Source organism: Dendrobates tinctorius, unplaced genomic scaffold (genome assembly GCF_039654945.1).
Source record: "Dendrobates tinctorius isolate UK_male_01 unplaced genomic scaffold, ASM3965494v1 ptg000351l, whole genome shotgun sequence".
NCBI classification, from domain to species: domain Eukaryota; kingdom Metazoa; phylum Chordata; class Amphibia; order Anura; family Dendrobatidae; genus Dendrobates; species Dendrobates tinctorius.
The window spans coordinates 1016560-1032855 of record NW_027362017.1 but is presented as its reverse complement, the minus strand read 5'-3'; the positions used below and the strand labels follow the sequence as shown (position 1 = coordinate 1032855).

Here is a 16296-nt window from a genome sequence, read left to right as displayed (position 1 = left end):
CTCCTAGCCCCGGTGTACCGCTACCCCCATCCTCCTCCTCCTAGCCCCGGTGTACCGCTACCCCCATCCTCCTCCTCCTAGCCCCGGTGTACCGCTACCCCCATCCTCCTCCTCCTAGCCCCGGTGTACCGCTACCCCCATCCTCCTCCTCCTAGCCCCGGTGTACCGCTACCCCCATCCTCCTAGCCCCGGTGTACCGCTACCCCCATCCTCCTCCTCCTAGCCCCGGTGTACCGTTACCCCCATCCTCCTCCTCCTAGCCCCGGTGTACCGCTACCCCCATCCTCCTAGCCCCGGTGTACCGTTACCCCCATCCTCCTAGCCCCGGTGTACCGCTACCCCCATCCTCCTAGCCCCGGTGTACCGCTACCCCCATCCTCCTAGCCCCGGTGTACCGCTACCCCCATCCTCCTAGCCCCGGTGTACCGCTACCCCCATCCTCCTAGCCCCGGTGTACCGCTACCCCCATCCTCCTAGCCCCGGTGTACCGCTACCCCCATCCTCCTAGCCCCGGTGTACCGCTACCCCCATCCTCCTAGCCCCGGTGTACCGCTACCCCCATCCTCCTAGCCCCGGTGTACCGCTACCCCCATCCTCCTAGCCCCGGTGTACCGCTACCCCCATCCTCCTAGCCCCGGTGTACCGCTACCCCCATCCTCCTAGCCCCGGTGTACCGCTACCCCCATCCTCCTAGCCCCGGTGTACCGCTACCCCCATCCTCCTAGCCCCGGTGTACCGCTACCCCCATCCTCCTAGCCCCGGTGTACCGCTACCCCCATCCTCCTAGCCCCGGTGTACCGCTACCCCCATCCTCCTAGCCCCGGTGTACCGCTACCCCCATCCTCCTAGCCCCGGTGTACCGCTACCCCCATCCTCCTAGCCCCGGTGTACCGCTACCCCCATCCTCCTAGCCCCGGTGTACCGCTACCCCCATCCTCCTAGCCCCGGTGTACCGCTACCCCCATCCTCCTAGCCCCGGTGTACCGCTACCCCCATCCTCCTAGCCCCGGTGTACCGCTACCCCCATCCTCCTAGCCCCGGTGTACCGCTACCCCCATCCTCCTAGCCCCGGTGTACCGCTACCCCCATCCTCCTAGCCCCGGTGTACCGCTACCCCCATCCTCCTAGCCCCGGTGTACCGCTACCCCCATCCTCCTAGCCCCGGTGTACCGCTACCCCCATCCTCCTAGCCCCGGTGTACCGCTACCCCCATCCTCCTAGCCCCGGTGTACCGCTACCCCCATCCTCCTAGCCCCGGTGTACCGCTACCCCCATCCTCCTAGCCCCGGTGTACCGCTACCCCCATCCTCCTAGCCCCGGTGTACCGCTACCCCCATCCTCCTAGCCCCGGTGTACCGCTACCCCCATCCTCCTAGCCCCGGTGTACCGCTACCCCCATCCTCCTAGCCCCGGTGTACCGCTACCCCCATCCTCCTAGCCCCGGTGTACCGCTACCCCCATCCTCCTAGCCCCGGTGTACCGCTACCCCCATCCTCCTAGCCCCGGTGTACCGCTACCCCCATCCTCCTAGCCCCGGTGTACCGCTACCCCCATCCTCCTAGCCCCGGTGTACCGCTACCCCCATCCTCCTAGCCCCGGTGTACCGCTACCCCCATCCTCCTAGCCCCGGTGTACCGCTACCCCCATCCTCCTAGCCCCGGTGTACCGCTACCCCCATCCTCCTAGCCCCGGTGTACCGCTACCCCCATCCTCCTTGCCCCGGTGTACCGCTACCCCCATCCTCCTTGCCCCGGTGTACCGCTACCCCCATCCTCCTTGCCCCGGTGTACCGCTACCCCCATCCTCCTTGCCCCGGTGTACCGCTACCCCCATCCTCCTTGCCCCGGTGTACCGCTACCCCCATCCTCCTTGCCCCGGTGTACCGCTACCCCCATCCTCCTTGCCCCGGTGTACCGCTACCCCCATCCTCCTTGCCCCGGTGTACCGCTACCCCCATCCTCCTTGCCCCGGTGTACCGCTACCCCCATCCTCCTTGCCCCGGTGTACCGCTACCCCCATCCTCCTTGCCCCGGTGTACCGCTACCCCCATCCTCCTTGCCCCGGTGTACCGCTACCCCCATCCTCCTTGCCCCGGTGTACCGCTACCCCCATCCTCCTTGCCCCGGTGTACCGCTACCCCCATCCTCCTTGCCCCGGTGTACCGCTACCCCCATCCTCCTTGCCCCGGTGTACCGCTACCCCCATCCTCCTTGCCCCGGTGTACCGCTACCCCCATCCTCCTTGCCCCGGTGTACCGCTACCCCCATCCTCCTTGCCCCGGTGTACCGCTACCCCCATCCTCCTTGCCCCGGTGTACCGCTACCCCCATCCTCCTTGCCCCGGTGTACCGCTACCCCCATCCTCCTTGCCCCGGTGTACCGCTACCCCCATCCTCCTTGCCCCGGTGTACCGCTACCCCCATCCTCCTTGCCCCGGTGTACCGCTACCCCCATCCTCCTTGCCCCGGTGTACCGCTACCCCCATCCTCCTTGCCCCGGTGTACCGCTACCCCCATCCTCCTTGCCCCGGTGTACCGCTACCCCCATCCTCCTCGCCCCGGTGTACCGCTACCCCCATCCTCCTCGCCCCGGTGTACCGCTACCCCCATCCTCCTCCTCGCCCCCATCCTCCTCCTCCTCGCCCCGGTGTACCGCTACCCCCATCCTCCTCCTCCTAGCCCCGGTGTACCGCTACCCCATCCTCCTAGCCCCGGTGTACCGCTACCCCCATCCTCCTCCTCCTCGCCCCGGTGTACCGCTACCCCCATCCTCCTCCTCCTAGCCCCGGTGTACCGCTACCCCCATCCTCCTCCTCCTAGCCCCGGTGTACCGCTACCCCCATCCTCCTCCTCCTAGCCCCGGTGTACCGCTACCCCCTTCCTCCTCCTAGCCCCGGTGTACCGCTACCCCCATCCTCCTCCTCCTAGCCCCGGTGTACCGCTACCCCCATCCTCCTCCTCCTAGCCCCGGTGTACCGCTACCTCCATCCTCCTAGCCCCAGTGTACCACTACCCCGGGGCTCACTCATTGTCCCCAATCTCTTCTTTTTCCTGTCCTGATCTGGCTGTACATCACTTTGTCACGTCTGCCATGTCTGTTTGTCTCAAGAATTCCTGGAGCGATGTGCATGCGCATGTTTTGTCTGCTGTCCTGCATGTTCCCTAGAGCAGTGTGCACACTCACCTCATGTCTGAGCTACAGGATGCCTGCGTTTCTGCTCTGCCTTCTGTGATCTTCTCGTCATGTCTGAAACCCTGATCATGTGACGTTTCCTAAGATCCTGCACTGTCTGGTTCTGCAATCATCTCTGTTTCTGCTTGTTCCCTGCCTTGTCCTTGCATTGAACCCCGGCGTGGGTTCCCCTTGGCCGTCTCCTGTGCCGTGGTAAGTGCCACGTGTTTGTGTACAGCCGTGTGCACTGGCCAGTGTGGCGTGCCCCCTGCGTGGCTCCTAGCACGCAGCCCTTCCTCGTACCCTGGCGTGGCTCCTAGCACGCACCCTGCCCTGAACCTGGCGTGGCTCCTAGCACGAAGGTTCCTTTGCCCGCCTCCTGTGCCTTAGTCGTGCCTCGTGCTGGCGTTACAGCCGTGTGCTTTGGCCAGTGAGGTGTGTGTCTCTGCGTGGCTCCTAGCACGCAGCCCTGCCTTGAACCCTGGCGTGGCTCTTAGCACGCACCCTGCCTTGAACCTTGGCGTGTCTCTACACGCACTCTGTCTTGTACCTTGGACCCTGGCGTGTCTCTACACGCACCCTGTCTTGTGCCTTGGCATGCCTCTACACGCACTCTGTCTTGTACCTTGTGCCTTGGCGTGTCTCTACACGCACTCTGTCTTGTACCTTGGACCCTGGCGTGTTTCTACACGCACCCTGCCTTGTGCCTTGGCGTGTCTCTACACACACTCTGTCTTATCCTATGCTTTGGCGTGTCCCCTACACACGCACCTAGCCTTGGACCTTGGCGTGTTCCTTAAACACGCACCCTGCTTGGATATCTGTCGTGCCTCCTTGCCTGAACCCTGGTTTGCCTGCCGGATGCCCGGAACCTGCCGACCGTTGCCAGAGGTCCGGAACCAGATGACTACGGCCTGATGTCCGGAGCTGACGTCCGCAGCCTGATCCCTGGACCCTGTCGGTTTGCCAGCAGTCCGGAGTCCGATGCCATCATGCCATTACCTGTGCCTAGGCGTGCCACCTGGCACGTACCAGGTTATGGACCTTGGCGTGCCCACGCGCGCACCTTGCACGTTTTGCTTGTTTACTCTGTATGTGATCCTGTGTTATTCTAATGAAGATACCTTGCACCTACGTCTAGTCTCGTCTTGCTTCCTGCTCGTCCTTGTCGTCAGACACTCGTCTAGTGTCCCCTGAGCCGGCCGTCTGGTCCCAGCAGTCGTGGTGGCTCACCCCCTTGGTCTTGCCCCTGACACTCCCTGTATAGGGGTGGATTCTCACAAGGTCAGCTCGCCCTCGGTGGGTGGGTGCCACGACCCAGAGGGTCCACTCAAAAAATGGGCTCAGCAGGAGCTGAGTCCGTCACACACTTCAATGACACTCTTAGAAGCACCCTTGACCAAGTAGCTCCCCTCACCCTCAGAACCTCCAAGCACAGAGTGAAACAGCCCTGGCTCACACCGCAAACTCAACTTCTCCAGCGATTTTCTAGGTGTGCTGAACGCCTATGGAGAAAAACCCGCACACAAGAAGACTTCATACACTTCAAATTTATGTTAAGGACATATAACTCTGCCCTTCACCTCGCCAAACAGACCTACTTCACCACCCTGATCTCCTCACTATCCAACAACCCCAAGAAACTTTTTGACACCTTTCACTCCCTCCTCAGGCCAAAAGCACAAGCCCCTATCACAGACATTTGTGCTGATGACCTGGCCTCCCACTTTGTAGAGAAAATAGACAATATCTGTCAGGAAATCCGCTCCCAATCACCAAGTTCAGTGACTCCCATCCCTCCCTGCGTTTCCCCTGGCTCACTCTCCACATTCGATCCCATCACAGAAGAAGTCGTCTCGAGGCTCCTCTCCTCTTCTCGTCCGACTACATGCACAACCGACCCCATTCCCTCACATCTCCTCCAGTCTCTCTCTCCAGTCGTCACAACTCACCTAACTACAATCTTTAATCTCTCCCTCTCCTCTGGCATTTTCCCCTCCTCCTTCAAACACTCTATCATTACTCCATTACTAAAGAAACCAGCTCTCGACCCATCCTGCACAAATAGCTACAGACCAGTCTCCAATCTCCCCTTCATCTCTAGACTCTTGGAGCGCCTAGTTTACTGCCGCCTTACCCGTTACCTCTCCACTCACTCCCTCCTAGACCCTTCACAGTCCGGTTTCCGCCCCCTACATTCGACAGAAACTGCACTCATCAAAGTGAACAAAGACCTTCTGACAGCAAAACGTAACAGTGACCACTCTCTGCTCATTCTTCTCGACCTTTCTGCAGCTTTCGATACTGTTGACCACCATCTCCTCCTCTCTAGGCTCCAGTCACTAGGCATTAAGGACACTGCTCTCTCCTGGTTCTCCTATCTTTCTGACCGCTCCTTCAGTGTTCTGTTCTCTGGCTCCACTTCATCTCCTCTTCCTCTTGCTGTCGGGGTACCTCAGGGCTCAGTCCTTGGCCCCCTTCTCCTCTCTCTCTACACAGCCCCAATTGGACAGACCATCAGCAGATTTGGCTTTCAGTACCATCTTTATGCTGATGACACACAACTATACATATCATCCCCTGACCTTACCTCCGCTGTACTACAGAATGCCACTGACTGTCTGTCCGCAGTCTCCAACATCATGTCCGCTCTCTATCTGAAACTCAACCTCTCCAAAACTGAACTTCTTCTGCTCCCGCCATCTACTAACCTCCCTAAATCTGACATTTCCCTCTCCGTGGGTGGCACCATAATAACACCCCGGCAGCAGGCGTGCTGTCTGGGTGCTATGTTTGACGCCGATCTCTCCTTCACCTCCCATATACAATCTCTTGCCCGCTCGTGCCGCTTACACCTAAAGAACATCTCTAGAATCCGCCCTTTTCTCACCATGGAAACAACAAAAACCCTCAGTGTCGCCCTGATCCACTCCCGCCTGGACTAATGTAACGCTCTATTAATTGGCCTCCCCCTCACTTGACTCCCCCCCTCTCCAGTCCATCCTTAATGCAGCAGCCAGGGTTGTCCATCTGGCTAATCGTTACTCGGACGCGTCCGCTCTTCGCCAGTCGTTACACTGGCTGCCCATTCATTACAGGATACAATTCAAAGTACTTGTTCTCACCCACAAAGCTCTCCACAGTGCGGCACCCCCTTACATCTCCCTCATTTCTGTCTATCGGCCTAACCGACCGCTGCACTCTGCAAATGACTTTCGACTAACCTCTGCCCTAATCCGTACCTCCCACTCCCGACTCCAAGACTTCTCCCGTGCTGCTCCTATCCTCTGGAATGCTCTACCCCAAGATATTAGGACCATCCACAATTTGCATAGTTTTAGGCTCTCGCTCAAAACACATTTGTTCAGAGCAGCCTATCACATTCAGTAATCAAAGTCATTTTATGTTTGTGTGTGTGTAGCCCATTCACTATCTCCATCTAACCCCCACCCCCTGAAGATGGCTGGACCATCATTGTAAATACACCATTGTAAATACACACCTGTACTCTGTATCTCCCCCACCTCATTGTAGATTGTAAGCTCCCACGAGCAGGGTCGTCTTATTTCGCTTTAATTATTGTATTGTTAACGTTGTTACTTATGACTGTTGTGTTTGAAACTGTTCAACTGTAAAGCGCTGCGGAATATGTTGGCGCTATATAAATAAAGATTATTATTATTACCCCCATCCTCCTCCTCCTAGCCCCGATGTACCACTACCCCCATCCTCCTCCTAAGCCCCGGTGTACCACTACCCCCATCCTCCTCCTAAGCCCCGGTGTACCACTACCCCCATCCTCCTCCTCCTCCTAAGCCCCGGTGTACCACTACCCCCATCCTCCTCCTCCTCCTAAGCCCCGGTGTACCACTACCCCCATCCTCCTCCTCCTCCTAAGCCCCGGTGTACCACTACCCCCATCCTCCTCCTCCTCCTAAGCCCCGGTGTACCACTACCCCCATCCTCCTCCTCCTCCTAAGCCCCGGTGTACCACTACCCCCATCCTCCTCCTCCTCCTAAACCCCGGTGTACCACTACCCCCATCCTCCTCCTCCTCCTCCTAAGCCCCGGTGTACCACTACCCCCATCCTCCTCCTCCTCCTCCTAAGCCCCGGTGTACCACTACCCCCATCCTCCTCCTCCTCCTCCTAAGCCCCGGTGTACCACTACCCCCATCCTCCTCCTCCTCCTCCTAAGCCCCGGTGTACCACTACCCCCATCCTCCTCCTCCTCCTCCTAAGCCCCGGTGTACCACTACCCCCATCCTCCTCCTCCTCCTCCTAAGCCCCGGTGTACCACTACCCCCATCCTCCTCCTCCTCCTCCTAAGCCCCGGTGTACCACTACCCCCATCCTCCTCCTCCTCCTCCTAAGCCCCGGTGTACCACTACCCCCATCCTCCTCCTCCTCCTCCTAAGCCCCGGTGTACCACTACCCCCATCCTCCTCCTCCTCCTCCTAAGCCCCGGTGTACCACTACCCCCATCCTCCTCCTCCTCCTAAGCCCCGGTGTACCACTACCCCCATCCTCCTCCTCCTCCTCCTAAGCCCCGGTGTACCACTACCCCCATCCTCCTCCTCCTCCTCCTAAGCCCCGGTGTACCACTACCCCCATCCTCCTCCTCCTCCTAAGCCCCGGTGTACCACTACCCCCATCCTCCTCCTCCTCCTAAGCCCCGGTGTACCACTACCCCCATCCTCCTCCTCCTAAGCCCCGGTGTACCACTACCCCCATCCTCCTCCTCCTAAGCCCCGGTGTACCACTACCCCCATCCTCCTCCTCCTAAGCCCCGGTGTACCGCTACCCCCATCCTCCTCCTCCTAAGCCCCGGTGTACCGCTACCCCCATCCTCCTCCTCCTAAGCCCCGGTGTACCGCTACCCCCATCCTCCTCCTCCTAAGCCCCGGTGTACCGCTACCCCCATCCTCCTCCTCATAAGCCCCGGTGTACTGCTACCCCCATCCTCCTCCTCATAAGCCCCGGTGTACCGCTACCCCCATCCTCCTCCTCCTAAGCCCCTGTGTACCGCTACCCCCATCCTCCTCCTCCTAAGCCCCTGTGTACCGCTACCCCCATCCTCCTCCTCCTAGCCCCGGTGTACCGCTACCCCCATCCTCCTAGCCCCGGTGTACCACTACCGCCATCATCCTCCTAATAGCCCCGGTGTACCACTACCCCCATCCTCCTAGCCCCGGTGTACCACTACCCCCATCCTCCTAGCCCCGGTGTACCACTACCCCCATCCTCCTAGCCCCGGTGTACCACTACCCCCATCCTCCTAGCCCCGGTGTACCACTACCCCCATCCTCCTAGCCCCGGTGTACCACTACCCCCATCCTCCTAGCCCCGGTGTACCACTACCCCCATCCTCCTAGCCCCGGTGTACCACTACCCCCATCCTCCTAGCCCCGGTGTACCACTACCCCCATCCTCCTAGCCCCGGTGTACCACTACCCCCATCCTCCTAGCCCCGGTGTACCACTACCGCCATCATCCTCCTAATAGCCCCGGTGTACCACTACCTCCATCCTCCTCCTCCTAGACCCAGTGTACCACCTCCATCATCCTCCTAGCCCCACTGTACCACTACCCCATCCTCCTCCTAGCCCCGGTGTACCACTACCCCATCATCCTCCTAGTGGCGCTCTACCACTCCCCCCCATCATCCTCCTATGGCCGCTGTACCACTCTCCCCATACTCCTCCTAGTCGCGCTCTACCACTACTCCTATCCTCCTCCTAGTTGCGCTCTACCACTACTCCTATCCTCCTCCTAGTTGCGCTCTACCACTACCTCCATCCTCCTCCTAGTCGCGCTCTACCACTACCTCCATCCTCCTCCTAGTCGCGCTCTACCACTACCCCCATCCTCCTCCTAGTCGCGCTCTACCACTACCCCCATCTTCCTCCTAGTCGCGCTCTACCACTACCCCCATCCTCCTCCTATGCCCGCTGTACCACTCCCCCATCATACTCCTCCTAGCCCCACTGTACCACTCCCCCCATCCTCCCAGGCCGTTGCACCACTCCCCCCATCAGGAGCAGGCTTTGTGCCATGTGACGCTGTCTTCCTCTGATTTCAGGCCTCCTCTGCTGCAGTCTCCGTTCTCCTCAGCTGCTGTAACTCGCACCTTCTGTCTGCAGCCACCCGGTATGTGCCTGCTGTGGAGCGCCGTTTTCCTTAGCAGTGGTGTGCGCTCGTTGCCCCCTATGTCCCCGGCTGTGTGCTGATCTGTGGGTGTCTTGCAGGACGGAGGGGCTGTCACTGCTCTCGCTGGTTGTGGAGGAGTCCTGTACGGACGTGTTCCAGCAGCACTGTGTCTCCTGGATCCGCAGTGTCCTGCAGGTCATACAGGTGAGGTGGTGGGTGGTCTGTAACCATGGTGACTGCTGGGTGGTTCGTAACCATGGCAATGCATAGGTGTGTGTACACAGTGTGCTGAGATCTGTAGTTCCTCGGGTCCCCTTGTTGCCCTGGCCTGACTTTTCCCATCCTCGGTAAGTGTGTGGTCACCACCTCTGCTTTGCCTGCTCTCCCGTATCCTGAAATGCTCTGTGCTGCTGGGACTGTGCAGGTGATGGGAGCGTCCGAATCGCCTTCTGTTTTCAGTGTAGAACAGACGCGGATGAAGAGCTGTGTCGGGCAGGTGCTGCAGGTGCTCCATTCGGGGTCTCCTCAGTGGGCTCAAGGTCACCCACCTCTCTAGTCCAACACCGGGTGCTATGCCTGGGTGACCAGCGTCTGCAGAGTCCCTGTATTACCTTGTGGTTTCCCTCTTCCCACAGTCTCCGGACCCCCCGCGGGTGGTCAGCCTGGCAGTGTTTGTGCTCCGCGCTCTCCTCGCCCACTCCTCTGCCCTGCCGGAATTATCCAGAGAGATCTCCACAAATCACATCCCCGGACTCCTCACCTCCTTACTGGCCTTGAGGCGTCAGGTGAGTGCGGCGGCGGCCTGGGCGGGGTTGCGGCGTGTGACTCCTGATCAGCGTCTTTAATGCAACATTTATCTCCTAGTGTCTGATGCCTGCCCTGGAAGGAATCCGCTCCTGCCTGATCTCCTACCCCCGGGCCTGTGGATCACTGCGGGTACGTGTGCATCAGGGGGCCCGCTCACACTGTCATCACTGTAAGGTTGGGAGAAGGCACAAGTTCATCAGTTACACCTGTGACCCAACGTATTCATATTCATACCCCAAGAGGCAGATCGTAGATGTCCCATAATAGCGAAACTCCCTACCAACTCTACATAGGGGATCAGATGAGCTCCCTCTACAGCGCCCCCCACAGGATCCAGTGCCTGTAACCTGAAACATCATTTATCATAAAGGCATCCAGGCTGACGGTGCTACTGTAAAGCATCAGACATTACAGCATGTGGTAGAGGAGTCCATGGTGTCAGTGCTTGTACAGTAAAGAGTCCATGGTGTCGGTGCTTGTACGAGAGAGTCCATGGTGTCGGTGCTTGTACGAGAGAGTCCATGGTGTCGGTGCTTGTACAGTAGAGTCCATGGTGTCGGTGCTTGTACAGTAGAGTCCATGGTGTCGGTGCTTGTACAGTAGAGTCCATGGTGTCGGTGCTTGTACAGTAGAGTCCATGGTGTCGGTGCTTGTACAGTAGAGTCCATGGTGTCGGTGCTTGTACAGTAGAGTCCATGGTGTCGGTGCTTGTACAGTAGAGTCCATGGTGTCGGTGCTTGTACAGTAAAGAGTCCATGGTGTCGGTGCTTGTACAGTAAAGAGTCCATGGTGTCGGTGCTTGTACAGTAAAGAGTCCATGGTGTCGGTGCTTGTACAGTAAAGAGTCCATGGTGTCGGTGCTTGTACAGTAAAGAGTCCATGGTGTCACCGCTTGTACAGTAAAGAGTCCATGGTGTCACCGCTTGTACAGTAAAGAGTCCATGGTGTCACCGCTTGTACAGTAAAGAGTCCATGGTGTCACCGCTTGTACAGTAAAGAGTCCATGGTGTCACCGCTTGTACGGTAAAGAGTCCATGGTGTCACCGCTTGTACGGTAAAGAGTCCATGGTGTCACCGCTTGTACGGTAAAGAGTCCATGGTGTCACCGCTTGTACGGTAAAGAGTCCATGGTGTCGCCGCTTGTACGGTAAAGAGTCCATGGTGTCGCCGCTTGTACGGTAAAGAGTCCATGGTGTCGCCGCTTGTACGGTAAAGAGTCCATGGTGTCGCCGCTTGTACGGTAAAGAGTCCATGGTGTCGCCGCTTGTACGGTAAAGAGTCCATGGTGTCGCCGCTTGTACGGTAAAGAGTCCATGGTGTCGCCGCTTGTACGGTAAAGAGTCCATGGTGTCGCCGCTTGTACGGTAAAGAGTCCATGGTGTCGCCGCTTGTACGGTAAAGAGTCCATGGTGTCGCCGCTTGTACGGTAGAGAGTCCATGGTGTCGCCGCTTGTACGGTAGAGAGTCCATGGTGTCGCCGCTTGTACGGTAGAGAGTCCATGGTGTCGCCGCTTGTACGGTAGAGAGTCCATGGTGTCGCCGCTTGTACGGTAGAGAGTCCATGGTGTCGCCGCTTGTACGGTAGAGAGTCCATGGTGTCGCCGCTTGTACGGTAGAGAGTCCATGGTGTCGCCGCTTGTACGGTAGAGAGTCCATGGTGTCGCCGCTTGTACGGTAGAGAGTCCATGGTGTCGCCGCTTGTACGGTAGAGAGTCCATGGTGTCGCCGCTTGTACGGTAGAGAGTCCATGGTGTCGCCGCTTGCACGGTAGAGAGTCCATGGTGTCGCCGCTTGCACGGTAAATAATCAGCTTCTGTGATGATGCCTCATTATACAGCTCTCTGTCCCCTCATGTACAGTATTTGTACATTCTAATAAGACGCCCCTAAGTCTTCATCTTCCCAATCTGAATCCTCACCCCCCAATGTGAGCCCCCGTCTCCTGCAGTCACCCATTCCCGTAATAACCCTGATCGCTCTTCTCTGCAGCGGCTCAGTGATCTCCTTATACACCGGAGACCAAAACTGTGCCCAGTATAAGTGTCCGCACCAGGGTATGGAGACCGTACTGTGTCCTTCTCATGAGCCTCGCCGCCTCCTCTAATACTTCACATGACTTTCTTGGCCTCGGCAGCAGCTGCCTGACACTGCCCACTGGAGTGGAGTTTGCAGTCCTCCCATACACTTGTAAGTCTGTGATGAGGCTGGCTTCCCATTTTCACGGGGACTGAGCGTCCTGTCACCTTACCTCTGGCTCGGGGTTTTGGCTTTCAGTTGATGCCAGACTCCATAATCCAAGAGGAAGAATTTGGCAGCAATATAAAAGATGTTTCCATAACTTGTTCTGTGTGACAGTATGGGACGGTGGAGCTGCAAGAGGATTTTACTTTCCGCTCTTATCTCCAGTGGGATGCAGGAGCTTTTCCTCATGTTGTCACTCATTATGTCATCTCCCACCTCTACAGCCTCCATACAGGAGCTTTTCCTCTTATCATCCATCATGTCCTCTCTATAGCCTCCATACAGGAGCTTTTCCTCTTATCATCCATCATGTCCTCTCTATAGCCTCCATACAGGAGCTTTTCCTCTTATCACCCATCATGTCCTCTCTATAGCCTCCATACAGGAGCTTTTCCTCTTATCACCCATCATGTCCTCTCTATAGCCTCCATACAGGAGCTTTTCCTCTTATCACCCATCATGTCCTCTCTATAGCCTCCATACAGGAGCTTTTCCTCTTATCACCCATCATGTCCTCTCTATAGCCTCCATACAGGAGCTTTTCCTCTTATCACCCATCATGTCATCTCACCCTCTATAGCCTCCATACAGGAGCTTTTCCTCTTATCACCCATCATGTCATCTCACCCTCTATAGCCTCCATACAGGAGCTTTTCCTCTTATCACCCATCATGTCATCTCACCCTCTATAGCCTCCATACAGGAGCTTTTCCTCTTATCACCCATCATGTCATCTCACCCTCTATAGCCTCCATACAGGAGCTTTTCCTCTTATCACCCATCATGTCATCTCACCCTCTATAGCCTCCATACAGGAGCTTTTCCTCTTATCACCCATCATGTCATCTCACCCTCTATAGCCTCCATACAGGAGCTTTTCCTCTTATCATCCATCATGTCCTCTCTATAGCCTCCATACAGGAGCTTTTCCTCTTATCACCCATCATGTCCTCTCTATAGCCTCCATACAGGAGCTTTTCCTCTTATCACCCATCATGTCATCTCACCCTCTATAGCCTCCATACAGGAGCTTTTCCTCTTATCACCCATCATGTCATCTCACCCTCTATAGCCTCCATACAGGAGCTTTTCCTCTTATCACCCATCATGTCATCTCACCCTCTATAGCCTCCATACAGGAGCTTTTCCTCTTATCACCCATCATGTCATCTCACCCTCTATAGCCTCCATACAGGAGCTTTTCCTCTTATCACCCATCATGTCATCTCACCCTCTATAGCCTCCATACAGGAGCTTTTCCTCTTATCATCCATCATGTCCTCTCTATAGCCTCCATACAGGAGCTTTTCCTCTTATCACCCATCATGTCATCTCACCCTCTATAGCCTCCATACAGGAGCTTTTCCTCTTATCATCCATCATGTCCTCTCTATAGCCTCCATACAGGAGCTTTTCCTCTTATCACCCATCATGTCATCTCACCCTCTACAGCCTCCATACAGGAGCTTTTCCTCTTATCACCCATCATGTCATCTCACCCTCTACAGCCTCCATACAGGAGCTTTTCCTCTTGATATCACCAATCATGTCCTCTCTACAGCCTCCATACAGGAGCTTTTCCTCTTGTTATCACATATTCCCCCCATCCATACGCTGTATTGTAGAGTTTCTGGCCTGGGGGTTCACAGTGAGGGGTAGAGGGTCTGTGTCGTGCTCCAGCCCCTGCTCTGGGCACAGCCCGGCGTGTGACTCTACACCCTCTTGCATTGTATTTTCTTACCTTTCCTGACATCTATCGGTTTCCAGACTTAGGTGTATTATTATTTTTTTTTCTTACCTTTCAGGGGAAGCTCACAGCGTTTTTTCTCGGTCTCCTGGATGAAGAAAATGTTCAAATCCAAGAGGTAATGATGTAGAAACCAGAGATGAGAAACATTTATCTTTCCACAGGCGCGGTGAAAGCTGTATAATGGGTGGTGGTGATTGACCCCCGCTATTAGTCACCCTCACTCTGGGCAGGTGATAAATGTTTGAGAAAACCCCTTTAATTGAGGGTCATTATTATTAAAGTGGTATTCTGCATTTTTAAATGAATCTTCACTTTGTGATCGTGTAATTTCCGAGACTTCTCGTTTCATCCAAGGCAGCTGAGATTTTAGAGAGCGGCGACTCCTCAGACCTCGGCGTATCGGACCTACGTGTCTGTGCCCTGGTTGTGGGGGTACAGTCACCCCCTGTATGTTCAGGTTCTGCTGTAATAACCCGTGTCTGTGTCCACAGCTCGCCTGCCAGTGCTTCTCTCTGCTGCCGACTCTGGGCTCCGGCTTCTCACAAGGCGTAAAACACACAGAGAACTGGGAGCGACAGATGCAGAGCGTCCTGTGCTCGCTGCACGCCGTGTTCCAGCAGTTGTACCAGGCGGCCGAGACCGGTGAGTGGAAATCCTCAAGCTCTTTACATTAGGGCCCCCCCCCATCCTTCTTATTACGTGGGACTGATTGGTGTTGGCTCACCCCTTATGCATCATTTTGTTCTGATGCAGACACCACTCGCTATGAAGGTTCCGGCACGGAGCTGGAGCTCCCCGTCCTGGACGATGATGGGGCTCCTAGTATCCTCCAGCTGGTGAGGAGATTCACCGCCCTAGGACAATGCGTCCGTCTGCTGTTAAGGTAAGGGTTCGGCGGAGTCTTCACTCCTTCCCGACATGTAGCATACATGTAGATAACACGTGCATGGGGCACCGGCCTCTAACAGCAGCAACCGGAGCTTGCCCCGATTGCTGCTGTTCAACCCCTTAAATGCCGCTGTCATTTACGTGTCACTGTCTCAACTTATCGCATTATGCGGTACAGCAGTACAGATCGCAGGTTCAGGGCCTCTGGGGACAAACAAAATGAAGGAAAAGTAATAAAAACTTGTTAAAAGCATAGTTTGAATTTGCGCCTCATTTTCCCAATTGATTTTTTTTTAATGTTTTACGCCTTTCTGACATTAGACGTAATATTCCGACCATGTGACCTGGGCCGATTTGACCATGGATGGAATATTACGTAAATCGCAATTGTCCACGCTCAAGGGGGGTGTGCGGGTGATCGCCGCTAGGTGCCAGGTCACAGACCGCTGCTGGCACTTTAACCCCTGAAATACGGCGATCGAACACGATCGCAACATTCCAGAAGCTGACAGCCCCTCTGCCTTTGGATCAGAGACCCCGCGACGAGATGCGGGGTCCCGATCGTTGCTACGATGACCTGATGTCATGGCGACATCCGGGTCACCAGAGCTAGGAAACTTGCTGATCATGCTCAGTGACACTGACACCTACTATGGCCTGGCGATGCTGCTTCATCTGCATGCTATAGGATAGATCAGCCTGCAAAAAATGAGTGTCCCATAGTGGGACAAAGTACAAAAGTCAGAAAAAAGTTAAAGAAAAAATAATTTAAATAATGGTAAAAATATTTTAAAAATCAAAAATAATAGAAAAAAATATGGATTTTATCGCTAAATAAATATTTGATTGAAAAAAAAGTATAATCAATAAAAGTACAAATATTTGGTAACGCCACGTCTGCAGCGACCCCAACCTATAAAACTGTCCCACTGGCAAAATTAATTATTTTTTCTGTAAAATAGTTTTTATTGTATAAAAGCGCCAAACCATTAAAAAAATTATATAAATGAAGTATCACCGTAATCGTACTGTCCCGAAGAATAAAACCACTTTATCAGTGTTACCACACGCGGAACGGTGTAAACGTTAGCTGTTTTTTTGCTAATTCTGCGTCCCAAAAATCTGAATAGAAAGCCATCAAAAAATGTCACGCGCCCGAAAATGGTACCAATAAAAACATCAGCTCGTCCGACAAAAAAACAAGCCCTCACATGACTCGGTGGGTCAAAATATGGAAAAAATATAGCTCTCAAAATGTGGTGATGCAAAAGCTATTTTTTGCAATAAAAAGC

General features: G+C 55.6%; 1 protein-coding gene across 2 annotated transcripts in view; it reads left to right on the top strand.

The window, feature by feature from the left end:
- The window catches only part of PELP1 (proline, glutamate and leucine rich protein 1), a 33681-nt gene that overhangs the window by 1523 nt on the left and 15862 nt on the right, over positions 1-16296 (top strand). The window contains exons 1-8 of one of the 2 annotated variants that reach the window (XM_073562439.1): positions 4140-4205; positions 9252-9319; positions 9418-9523; positions 9955-10104; positions 10184-10255; positions 14172-14231; positions 14608-14758; positions 14870-14999. In XM_073562439.1, coding sequence (XP_073418540.1) covers positions 4155-4205; positions 9252-9319; positions 9418-9523; positions 9955-10104; positions 10184-10255; positions 14172-14231; positions 14608-14758; positions 14870-14999 — 788 coding nt within the window. In that variant the 5' untranslated portion in view covers positions 4140-4154. Of the gene's footprint in view, positions 1-4139; positions 4206-9251; positions 9320-9417; positions 9524-9954; positions 10105-10183; positions 10256-14171; positions 14232-14607; positions 14759-14869; positions 15000-16296 lie in introns of those variants that run through there. The other variant, XM_073562438.1, reaches the window with a different exon arrangement.